This window comes from Coregonus lavaretus, assembly GCF_964263955.1.
Source record: "Coregonus lavaretus genome assembly, contig: HAP1_SCAFFOLD_1932, whole genome shotgun sequence".
NCBI lineage: Eukaryota > Metazoa > Chordata > Actinopteri > Salmoniformes > Salmonidae > Coregonus > Coregonus lavaretus.
In genome coordinates, this window is record NW_028159787.1 from 79470 (window position 1) to 92661 (window position 13192).

General features: G+C 45.2%; 1 protein-coding gene across 1 annotated transcript; it reads right to left on the reverse strand.

Annotated features, from left to right (window-relative positions):
* Positions 1-455: 455 nt before the first annotated feature.
* On the reverse strand, positions 456-12106 carry LOC311122444 (rho GTPase-activating protein 6-like; the record flags this gene model as incomplete). Its single annotated transcript, XM_084196795.1, has 10 exons — positions 456-2908; positions 2996-3067; positions 3261-3514; positions 3710-3801; positions 6094-6273; positions 8098-8246; positions 8908-9058; positions 10730-10785; positions 11474-11669; positions 11829-12106. Coding segments are annotated over 10 exons (2042 nt in total), but the record flags the coding sequence as incomplete, so codon positions are not given.
* Positions 12107-13192: the final 1086 nt, after the last annotated feature.

A 13192-nucleotide genomic window follows, 5' to 3' on the forward strand; every position in this document is an offset into this window, starting at 1 on the left:
AAGTTCATTTTCAGCTCTGTTCTATGCTGTAAGCAGATTTAGTACTTCTCCTGAGCTCAGTGGGAATTAAAGCCACCAGCATGGAACCACCTTATCTCAGGTTTCTAACATGGAGGTCTTGAGCTTCACTCTTACATCATCCTTTCCACACTCTCTGTTTCGCTCTATCCTCCTCTCTCTTTTTATTTCATTTTTCCTCTTTCAAGGTGAAGAATTATAAAATGTTCCAAATATATCGTAATTGTTTGAAGAACGTTGGGTGATAAAGATATCTTTAGAATGACCTGTGGACAAAAACGACTAAGCAAAAAGATCTAGGGTCCCCTCTTTTGGTTCTGTACTGTTATTACACCATTAAACATTCATGCATTGTTGAAATCGGTTATATTGCCACTGGTAAAAGGTTTATAAGGGCACAAGCTGATAACCAACAAACCAAGTAAACAAAACACCTTATTTCACGTTTAATTCCACCATGGCATATTTAAGACGACGCACAATACAAAAGCGGACATCAGATCAAAACTCAGGCCATATACATGTTTGTTGATTTTTTGGGAGTAAAAACTGTTATTTCCATATATTACAATACTGAACAGACATAATAGTAAAAAAAAAACTACAATCTTGGATGACAAGCTACAAAAAATAATTGACAACCATAAAACAATGTGGGGTATCAAATAATTTTCAAAGAGCACTGATCTATGGCATACTTGACTCCAAACACACAGACACTGAGAATAGTGCTTAGAAACACAAGCTGTTGAAAGCGCTGTTTATAGAAGTAAAGATGGGGCGCGTATTCAACAAGTACTGTCATTTTAGAAATGTGTGAACCCTTGTAAATAATTCAAATGTCTGTCACACTTCAAATTCCTGTGACACACAGATGGATTGAAACAAACATAACCACCCAAACTACCATTTAGTAAGTGTGCAATATTTGCCAGCAAATATCCACAAAACTGGGAAATGATTGTGAACTATTATTGTATATAGGGAGCAAAAAGCATCAGGTAAGCTATACAGGCAGACAGTGCATGTAATGACAAAAGCAAGGAGACGTGTTTGTTTTGTTGTCGAAAAGGAGGAATCAAAAAAGCTTTGGCAATTATGAGAGTCCAGTAGAGTAAGTGCAAATGTCTAGTAAAATCCCATATCAATCAGTGAGAGGGAAAGCAATGAACCTATCAGGCCAGCAATGAACCTGTCTTTTCAATCTGCTTCTAAAAATATTGCAGCCATAACCTTGACATCAACCACCTAATGGAATGAGGGAGATCATTGGAATGAATGATGTTGATATGAGCTTGTATGATAAGCCATACTGTGTAACTCGCTCTGGATAAGAGCGTCTGCTAAATGACGTAAATGTAAATGTAAATGTAGCAACCATGGTGAAGTGAAATCCAATAGATAACAGCACAATGTTAACTATGGAATGAGGCAAAGCAGATGAGACTTTATAGATGCCCAAAAAACATTTGATGAATAGAGAGAGTAAAGGAATGAAAGAACTTTGGCACATGGCACAGTACTGTACTGATGGCAAGAATAGCTTTCCTTTAGAACCCAACTTGGTACAGTAAAGCTTTGACAGACGTTATCTTTTTAAACCGTGTTAAAACCACACAACACAAACATTTCGACAGCCTGTAAAAAAAATGTTAGCTAGGTCGACATAAAATACATTATAATGCTTATATACGAACTGTTGCAAAAACTGAACTATGGGCTCTGTTACTTGGTGACTGACATTGAATAAAACTCTGTTCATACAAACTTGTACGGAACATACCGGGATATATTGTCAGCAAGTAAATACATTCTGAATATTAGCAGCGATCACTAATATATGTGATGACTTCATGTAAATTGACTGTAGCTTATCAATTGTTGTCATAAACTTTAAGCCTTCCTGTCTTTAAAAGTTACCTCTACATATTACATTCAGCTAAATTTAAACTGGGGCCTTATCGAAATGTGGAAATGCAATAATAACTGTGAATCAAACTGATGAACTTGACGTTTGAGGTATGTCTTGCTGACAGTTCATTTTCATCCTTTCTGAAACAGCTCAGAGAGAGTATTTAATAACAACATCAATCGCGGATCCATCGCGGATCAATACATAGCAAACAGGAAACACTAGTGACTCCGTACCAAGTCCGTAGTATAGGCAGCAGCTGCACATGTAAACAACGCCATGGCGTCCATGTTTGGGGGGAGGGACAAAAGGGAGGACAGAGGGGAGGGACGGCTAACACTACTCCATGGTCCTATGGTCCAGCTTACACCAGTGTCTCTGGGAGTGTGTCTGCGTTTTCGGAGGACAGGAGTTGCCAGATCTGCCACCTGTCCCTCTGCCAGTCCTGCCACTCTGGGCTCATGGGTACCATGCCGTCCGTGGTGGGGGAAACCGAGTTCTGTGGCACTGGTGGCCTCCCACCCTGCAGGGGGTGCTGGTGAGGAGGTGCTGCGGGGGAGGCAGGCTGGGCTGGTTTAGAGGCAGCAGGGGAGAGCCTGGAGGACGAGCCACCGTACGGGGGAGGGGGAGGACGCCCTGAGAGGGCAGGACCCGAGTTGGTGGAGTTAGGGCTGGAGCTATACTGGTGTCCAATGTCATGGGGGAGGTGTGGGAGGTCCTCTGCGCTGCTAGCTGCTGATTGGCCATCGGGGTGCAGATGGGGTGGGGTCACGGGGTTGAGGCTCAGCTGGAGGCGCGGCCGTCCCGCCTCGCCGTGAGGGCTGCTGCAGACCCGTGTCACAGGGGGGTGGGGCCTGCACTCGGCCACACCCAGCGAAGTCTGTGTCTGTCGTACCACCTGCCTGGCGTCGCCTTGGAGACCGTCAAGTCCTTCCTGGGAGCTGCGTGAGCTGCCCTCTGACATGTTGCTATGGGAACCTGGAGATACAGATGTCAATGGGAAAAGTAAGAAAATGAAGATAAGTAAAAGTTTAAAAAATGGATTGTTACATTTCAACAGCTTACCTGCATAAGGCTGATCCTTCAGCCCTGGTTTCAGAGTGGAATGCCAGGCTCCCCAGATATTAGCATGCTCCTCTGATGTATAGGACATAATGAAGATGACCATGTTTAGGGACCATCATAATCATCATCATCATTATCAAGATTATTATCATCATCTTCATCCACATCATCACCTCCACCATCATCATCATTATCATAATCACCACCAGCACCACCACGATTATATCAACCACAGCTAAGTACGACTGGACAGTAGTCCTCTCACCTTTTGAGACCCAGGGATTGGACCCATGGGGGTCCCGCGTCCGTCCTGCCACCGGCCCCACCAGGGTGTACTGTTCTGGGACACGGAAGAGCCTCTCTGACCCTGGACTGGTCCCTTCCCCCAGGCGCTCAGACAGGATGGGGGAGTTGTTGTCATAGGGGGACACCTCTCCACTGGAGACCTTGTTGGAGTCACTGGAGGAGCGCCTCTCGCTCAGGGAGAAAGGATCTTCCGATCGCAACAAGTCTGGACTCCTGTGGAGGGAGGGATGGAGGGAGGGATGAGACAAGGGAGAGAAAAGGATGGGTGAAGAGAATGAGAAGATATTGCCATAGATAATGGCTTCTTCACTTTCTCTCCACAGACTTGAACACAAGGCTAAGCAACTGCTTTCGATGAGTATTCAAAATGTGTGACTGTGATATGTGCCATGGAGCCAATGTACTCACTGTGATGCCTTTCTCCTGAGCAGATAGTCTACCACATCAGGATCAGTCTCCAGTAAACTCATCAGGACCTCATTCTGCAGGTCTGGGGGCACCTACACACAGACAATAACAGACATGACCATGAGTATGAAAAATGTATGCACTCACTAAATGTAAGTCGCTCTGGATAAGAGCGTCTGCTAAATGACTAAAATGTAAATGTAAATGACCAAAACAAGTACATAAAAAATGGTCAGTTTATGTATGTAATGGCATATGATGAGCACTAGGGGGTACTATTGACCAAGACAACTTCATGGTGAACATGAGTCTAACTTTCTCCATCTTCACGTTTGGTGATCACAAGCCAATCAATACATGAACACATATTATAACATGGAATACTATTAAATACCAGTCTATGGATCCATGTATAGCAGGGACGGGCAACTGGCCCTTTTGTAGGCCCGTGGACAAATTTCACACCAAAAAACAAACAAACAAAACTACCTTTTTTGGGGGGGTGGGGGGCTTTATCGGGGTCTCTACTTACTGTTGAGAGTTAGAATCATAGAATACACAAGGTGCAATTTCGAAATTTGGTTGTGCATCAGCAGTCACTCAATTAGCCCATGTCAGCATTTTTTTGGGGGGGGATTGGTAAATTAGTCTAGCAGCCAGCTATCTAAACTTGTAGTAATTTTGGTCGAATTACCGACCAGGGTGGGGTCCATTGATCATTAGTTGTCATATTAAAAACTGCAAACATTTGCCTCCATCCCATGGCAAAATGAGTAGAATTGCATAAAATGAGTAGAATTGCATGAAATGAGTTAGAAAATTGCTAAATCTTCTCTCGGCCCCATGGCAACATGTGTCAAATTGAAGCAAACTTGCTTTAAAACAGCAACATTTTCTCTACGCTACGGGCAAAATGTGCAGAATTGCAGGAAATGAACTTTAAAACTAAAATGTATGCAGACCGACGAGCCATTGCGGCCCGTCATGATGAGTTCCGTTTTTTTTTGCCCACATCAAAGTTGCCCCTCCCTGATGTATAGTGTCTGGGCATTGGGCAATCAAATACATGGGTCATAAAACAAGTGATTTGGCAATGAAGCACGACAGGCCAAACACATTCAACTAAAGAGCTACAAACATATTTTTTTGGTTTACGTCAGGACCTTCAGCAACAACCCTGCCCAGTCGAAAACACGAGGTATATAATTTCAGGACCTAACAAGACCTCTTTCCAGCGTCCCTCCACTACCAAGAATTCCATGATCTGAGCAGAGGGAAAAACAACCTCTGCAAAGTGTCAACGAATACGACTTCTGTTCAGGGAAATGGTGGTGGTGGTGGAACAATCAGTGCAAGGGATTGGCCCATAAGTCCCTCTGGCAGCGTCTCAAAAGACTGTGCTCTGTAGTGGTCCGGGACTGGGCCTTAAGGCCTTTAATCAGGTCCAGGATCAGCTCTAACAGCCTAACAAAGGCCCACAGAGCTCTGTTTTCATTCTATAAGACACAGCCATTGTCTGGTAAAGCCTGGGGATTCTCTAACTTAAACACAGGCTGCGGATAGGGTGCCATTTGGGATGCAGATATGTGTTACAGAGTGGCACTGCCAACCCGGGACGAGTAAGGGAGGCGAGAGGGAGGGAGGAGAGAGGGAGGGAGGAGAGAGAGAAGGAGAGAGAGAGAGAGAGAGAGAGAGAGAGAGAGAGAGAGAGAGAGAGAGAGAGAGAGAGAGAGAGAGAGAGAGAGAGAGAGAGAGAGAGAGAGAGAGAGGGAGGGAGGGGGAGAGGGAGGGAGGGGGAGAGAGAGGAGAGAGGGAGTTGGGAGGGAGGGAGGGAGGGAGGGAAGAGAGAGGAAGGGAGGAGAGAGAGAGAGAAATAGAGGGAGGAGAGAGGGCGGGAGGAGAGAGAGAGAGGGGGAGGAATGTGTGATAGAGAGAAAGAGGAGAGGCAGAGGTAATGGAAATAGAAATGGAATGGATGTATACGGACCCGAGACATGGAGAGTTCATCAAATGTGTCAGTGCTAAACCCATGTATTTGACATGGCAACTACATAAACAGATTGAGTTTACACAATGTAGGTTATGTAGTTGTTACAACTTATCTACAACTATGTCACCTCACCTGTGTACAGTGTATACAATGAACTCACAATGAACTGGCTAGTACGAATACATTACTGTAATTACACAGTACCTGCCTTTGCAATTACAATATACGTGCAAGGTTGTATTATAAAGAGACTAAACAGGAGATGGGAAAGTGGGTAGGATATAAATACACACATACATAGTATCTCTGTATCGCTGTTCAAAGTATTACATCTATCAAACAAACACACACATACATGCGCAGCCACGCACACACACAGAACCCCCCCACGCACCATGAAGAGGGAGTGGAAGGTTGCGATCATCCTCTGGAGGACAGCGATAACAGCGGTGCTCTCCTCGGCGCGGGCCGAACTCTGCACGCTGAACTCCTTGTCTGAACTCTTCTGCTTGTGGAGCAGGTTGGGACCAAAGATGGTGGCCAGGTTCAGAGAGGTCATCTTGTTCCCCGTCACCTGGAGGAGATGAGGACATAGGAATAAAAATAGTGGCAGCTGCTTAGCAGATGGTTTTATCTAAAGCCACTGACAGCACAGTGAGTGCATACAGTTTTAGTGTGTCCTGTATGTGATTCATGAATAGCATGGGTTATGTGTGGTTGTGGTTGTGGTTGCGTCAAACATCACATCCTTAGTCAAGCCACACTAGACTAGGCAAACAAGTGCAATTGATTGTCATTAACACAAAGAGACACACTATGGAAAACTATTCCTTTTGCATTATACTTCCTGAAACAAATGTAGAATACTACATTGACCTCATAGAATACTATATTGACCTCATAGAATACTATATTGACCTCATAGACTACTATATTGACCTCACAGAATACTATATTGAGTTTCCTTTTATTTTTACTGAGTGCTTCAGGAAAATAACTAGCTATGAAGAACACACAACAATGGCTAAACTGAGACTTCACCACGTTGTCACAGAGCAGCAGCCCTCTGTCTCCAACCCTCCGAAATAGCCTCGTCCCCTTGACCACATCAAGAGACCAATCAGTTACTGTGCGTCAGAGGGACACAATGACATCACAGTGTTTTGGTTGCGCGTCCCTGAGAGCTTGTTCCTCTCCCTTCTCCTCCCCGCCCTCTTCCTTCCCTCCCACCACCCTCCTCTGCCCTCCTCCCTCACCCCCTCAATCCGCACAGAGTGCTAGGAACACGAGCGCGATTAAACGTGTTGATCCGCCGTTCCACCCCCCCCGCCCGAGCCGCGAGCTTGAAATTAGCCCACTTCCTGCTTCAGATGGCAGATAGGGAACGAAGGAGGAAAAGGAGGAGAGGAGGAGAGGAGGAGAGGAGGAGAGGAGGAGAGGAGGAGAGGAGGAGAGGAGGAGAGGAGGCGGGAGGGCGCTTGGGAAAGAACATTGAGACCAATGTAGCGTAGTGGTGTGGTGGGATAGACAGAATACAGGAGAACACCAAGCCCCAGCGGAACCAGAGTCACGGAACCGGAGTGTCGGAAGCCAGATGGACCAGATCAATGGTAAAGATGGTACCAAACCCAGATAGATGCTGTGGGTTTCTACCTGACCTATGAGCTAAAGGAAAGATATTATGTCTCAGTTAATCTGCCACCTCAAAAAGGGCCTGACCACATAAATTCCATCACTCAGGATCAAAGAGAAACATCAGGCCTCAAACAAGGTCTCCTATCTTTAATCCCACAAAAGAGGGGGGAATTGTTCCAAATGTGTTAACGGTTGTTGGCATAAATAGATTTGTTTCATATTAAAACGGCATTAGGAAAAGCTGAAAAACATTCTTAGACAGGTCAAAACAGGACAAAGCAAATCCTGTATCCTGGCGAGCTGCCTAATATCGTCATAATCAGCTGTTAACTCAAGACAAATCAAGTGCTAATAATCTGTTTACCAGCCCTTATTAACACCATATACTCTACATCTCCTCCCTTTGGTGAATTAATGATCTAATTAAGGAACTAATGAACCATGACGACGGTGCTAAGTGGGACTTACTCAAGTTGAAATACCTCCACCTATGCTAACATTGAATTGCTAGCTTTTCCGTGGCCCAGCTGGCTAAGGTGTTTCAGGAGGACGGTCACGTGTGTTTGCAAGACAGAGAATCCGAGATCGCGAGATCTAGTCTCAGTGCGAGTTAGTGAGGGAGGAAGCTATACTGTTGAAACGGTAGCTTGATGCCAGTTACACACCTATCCAAGTTTCTAGGGAGGTTTAGGTGGTAGGGGCTTGTGGTTGTTTTGGGAATCAGGGGGAATAGTAGGGGTAACGGAGGGGGTCTTCGCCTCACCTCCTGTCCATCTTTGTCCTGGCTGTTGTGGGCATGGTTGGCCACGGTGGAGAGGAACTGCAGGAGGCGATGCAGGGTGTCACTGTTACAGGCTGGCAGCAGGTAGACCAGGAGCTGGGTGGCACTCTGCTGCTCCTCACAGTCCAGCACTACAGAGGGGAAGGACAGGGGTCAGAGGTTAGAGGTTAGAGGTCAGGGTGTCGCTGTTACAGGCTGGCAGCAGGTAGACCAGGAACTGGGTGGCACTCTGCTGCTCCTCACAGTCCAGCACTACAGAGGGGAAGGACAGGGGTCAGAGGTTAGAGGTTAGAGGTCAGGGTGTCGCTGTTACAGGCTGGCAGCAGGTAGACCAGGAACTGGGTGGCACTCTGCTGCTCCTCACAGTCCAGCACTACAGAGGGGAAGGACAGGGGTCAGGGGTTAGATGTCAGGGGTTAGAGGTTAGAGGTTAAGAGTGAGGATTCAGTCTAAAGCATTAGAAAGATGTCACCCTCTCACATACATACACACAACATACACATACCAAATATACATGTACATAGACATACATGTAGACATTGACATTCACATACACAACATTTGACACAATGTATGCACTCTGGTAGGCTAAAGCCTAACATTCACAGTGCATTCAGCATGTCTGTGTGTCATTGACCAAAGTATACACTCTTAAGTGTGGGTTTAATGCAAACTGAGGGTGTGTCCTACTAAAAGAGGCCAACCAAGGTGATTGGGCCGAGGGCACAGAGTGAGTCTACTACTGCACACAGAGGGTAGTATTCATAAGTAGTGAAGTTGATGTTTCCTCACACATGGTGTTTATGAAGGCAGTGTAAAGCTCCTTGGTGAGGAGAGGGTCAGGCATGTCTCTGAGGAACTCTTTGAGCAGCGCGGCCACGTCATGGACACTGTGCTCCTCATCTAACTGGACGTCCACTCCCCGGTCAAACTCCTCCCTCAGCTAAGAGACAGAGAAAAACAGAACATGAGATATACTGTATATTCCACATACTTTACTGCTTATAGCGACTACAGTTAGAAAGGGAACTCACAGAAACACTCAGTCACACAGGCACATATTCACATCACATGCATGTAAACACATTCCGCACACATTACGGGGACACACAGATACACAGATACGCACACACACACACTGGTGTGACCTTGGTGGTAAAAACATTCTCACAGGTAGTCCTGGTCCAACCGGATCTGTTCCCATATCAACCTGCTTACTCCACAATCTGACCCCTAGCATTACTCAGGATTAAAATGGGTCCACTTTGTCCAGTAAGATAAGCATTATAACCAAGTACTATATTTGATTAAGCATTATAGTGAAGTTTGAGTATAGCTTGTGTTTTAGATAAAAGCTTGGTTACAGATCTAAAAGTTGGCAGGAAGTAGCCTACTTCCTTAAGTGAGAGATGGCTGAGATTTAAGTAACTTTGAAAATACCATCTCTAAGTGATGTTGATGATATAGTCAGTTATTTTCCAAGTCAGCAAACGGGGGATTACAGTGAGAAGTCATGTAACTTTCTCACATGGTGACATTTTGATTCAACACGCTGATAGCATTGTATTCCCTCAAACAGTGAGATATTGAAAATAAAAATAAACTCCCTGTCACAGAACGGAAACAACACCATTTAAGACTGAGACTGAGACTAGCTGGCAGCAGTGCTTGTTTCTGCTGACTTGAATGAAAGATTAGGATCTGCCATTGTGAGCGTTGCGTATGAGCTACGCAAACAGACAAGGCGAGAAGTCCAAACTCAGAGAACACAACTCAGAAAACACTAGAACCTCCTTAAAACAGAGACATTGTCCAAAGCAACATTAAACCGGATTGAGTTTTCTGTCACAATAACCAAAAGAAAATATTCAACTAACATAAAAAAGGACGAAGAAAATAAATAAATGGCGAGCAAAAAAATACTAGAAAGAGGGCTTACCTAGAGAGAGTATAATCACACTAGGATGATATAGGCAGAACATGCCTGTCCATGTAATCTGATTCATTATGATATAAAAGGCAAAACTGATCCTAGATCAGCTTTATGGGATGGAGATGAATGCTAAAAGCCCTGCTTGAATTACAAATATGGCATTAAGGCTCGACTGCGTCCCTTTGTAGAGCAGGGCCACGACTACAGAGGAGCCTGGCTCTTCAGCCGGGGCCAAGTTCATTCGCTCTGCTTGCTTTAATAACATGCACTGAATTAATGCTAAGTGGGTGTGTATTCTCCGAAGCAGCGTGAATATCAAAACCAATGCATGAATATAAATATCTTCTGTCAATATATCTGAATTTTAATAACTTCTATTTATATACATGAATATCAATAGCATATATCTATATCACAGTATGCAGAAATATAATGTAATTAGCATGGGCCCCTGTAAAAAAAAAAAAAGCCTTTACAAAATCATATAGTCAACCAGAACAGTCAATGAATAAAATGTGTAATTCACAATCGACGCTTCAACTTAGTTAACCATACAAGATCACCTATTAATAAGATTCATTAAGTTATAAGGTGTCGCTGACCATTCATGGTGAGCTGAAACAACAGCTTTGTGCAGCAATGTGTAAGAACTATCAAAAAGTGGCTCTCCTAGATTCTCACCTGCCTCACTCTCTTCTTGGAGCTCCCCACTCGGAATATCCCCACCGTCTGAAGACCTGTAGGAAGAAACAGTGGAGGACTGGTCAAAGAGACTCAAGCCGAATAATCACAGATGGAAGAGACATGAAGATGTAGCCACCATAACCCTCCTTTCAACACAATCAATCAATCAAATGTATTTATAAAGCCCTTTTTACATCAGACATCATAGTCACAGACTGAAGTAAAACTTTACCCTCCAGACATCAAGCTCTTCTCCCATGACCCCTAAACACTAAACCCTCAAACCTAAACCAATGCTACTGTGGCTCATTCACGCCTAAGAGGACTTTAACCCCTAACGCTCAGTCCAGCAAGTGAGGATTTAAAGACAGCGGGAGAGTGGGGGAGTAAACCCAGGGGTCGACGTTGAGAAGGATTACAAAATCGGTTCACTGAGTGTCAGGAATGAGAGGGCAGACGCTACTATATTGGTTGGGCAGTGCAGGGCGGGCTAAAGATGTGTGCCTGGAAAATCCAACAGACTGCACCCTGAAGGGTTAGATCGGGTGAGTGATCCCTGACAAAGAGAAGGATTTTGACCACAGGAATAGAGCCGTGTCCAACACAAAGAAAACGTTTTGAAACAGGGAGGTGCTACGTGCGCTCGTTTTCGTTTTCCGCGTTGCGAAACCTTTGACTACATCGTTCCCTACTGAACAGGCCCCAGGTGTGATCAGTGAGATGGGCTGTGTTCATTCGTACCGTACTTCTCCAGGTGCTGGCAGCAGCTGTCCACCAAGCGAGGCACCTGTCTGTAGATAGGGTTGAGGCTCAGCCTCTTGTCCCGGTGCTTCTCCTTCTTGCTGGTTGCTTCAGCGGGCAGAGAGAGCTGCAGCGCCTCCAACAGGCGGGATTGGTTATCATCCAGATCTGTGATGGAGTCCACCGACATGCCCCCCTGCAGACCCCAATGAGAGCATTATCAAGCTCACATCTACCTGAGGTCACAGACAGACACACACACACAAACACACACGCACACGAACACACACACACACACAGCGATAGAGTGTGTGTATGGAGTTGGTACGGTAGGCGAGTGGCGGGAGACCCTCACCCTCCTGCGTCCCCGCGGGGCGGCCTCGGGCGTGTTGGGTGACGTGGACTCGTTAGCTGTCTCCGAGGTGGAGCTGAGGGAGGAGTTACTGCTGGACAGCTCCTTATTGGTGGACCTCTTGGTGGCAAACTGCAGGATGGACGACACCAGGTCCGACGGGTCCTTATGCTCCTCCCTGGGAGGAGGGTCCTGACGCAGGCTGTCCTGGCGCTGCCTGTGGATCCGGTCGTTGGCGATCACCTGGGACAGGGCCATACCGAAGGCCTGGGGGATGCATTCTGGGGGGGGAGGGGAGGGAGAGAGAGGAATGTAAATACCATATTATTATCACAGAGAGAGAAAGAGAGAGGGAGAGAGAGGGAGAGAGAGAGAGAGAGAGAGAGAGAGAGAGAGAGAGAGAGATGAGAGAGAGAGAGAGAGAGAGAGAGAGAGTGTGTGTGTTTGGTCGTGTGTGCATGAAAGATGTGTGTGGCCTCCTGTGTGAATGTGTTTGTGTGTGAACAAGAGAGATTATTTGATTACGCTTCTTATTGTTTTGATTGCTCTGTGATTACTCTTTGAATATTTGGACGCAGGTGCTTTTGCGCACGTATCCACGTATTCGACTACATCATATTTACTTTGAGACATTGATAGGCCCACAAGAGAAAATTGAGACATTCTTAATGTGAGCTATAATAGTAATACAAAAAAACATAACAAATGACGTTTTTAAGGTTTCCTGATTCAGGGCCAAATCCTAACTGGAGAAATGCGTGTGTAGCTCAGACGTTTGTGTAAATCATGCATTGATGTCAATGGGAGCTTGGCACGGAAATTCAAGTTACGTACATGGATCTCCAGTGAGGAACTCAGCCCTCACTGTCTGTCCAGCTTCTAGTGGACTATTGAAAAATACTTTTTTGGGTGGTATTTTCCTTTAACATTATGTATCAATTCCCTAACAGACACAGGTCCCTGACAGTACACTCTTAGAAAATTGTGCTATCTAGAACCTAAAAGGGTTGTTCAGCTGTCCCCATAGGAGAACCATTTGAATAACCCTTTTGGGTTCCAGGTAGATCCTGCATTTTGTCAAAATTTAGTTATTGACATAGCCTTTTCTGGTCAATGTTCTCTACCTATATAGTAATCTAAATACCCCAATTCATGTTAAATTCAAAATAATACAATATAAAATAGCTGACACCATTCAAACCAATGAGGGCTCGAACTTTAAAGCCAATTACCCCAGAATCATCTTTTTGCAGATAGAACCAGTCCCAAGCTCTCGATACATAAAAACAATATCAACAGTGTATTTTTATCATAGTGACCAAGAGACAACACAAGGGACATGACTGACATGTCTGAGACTGAGAGTG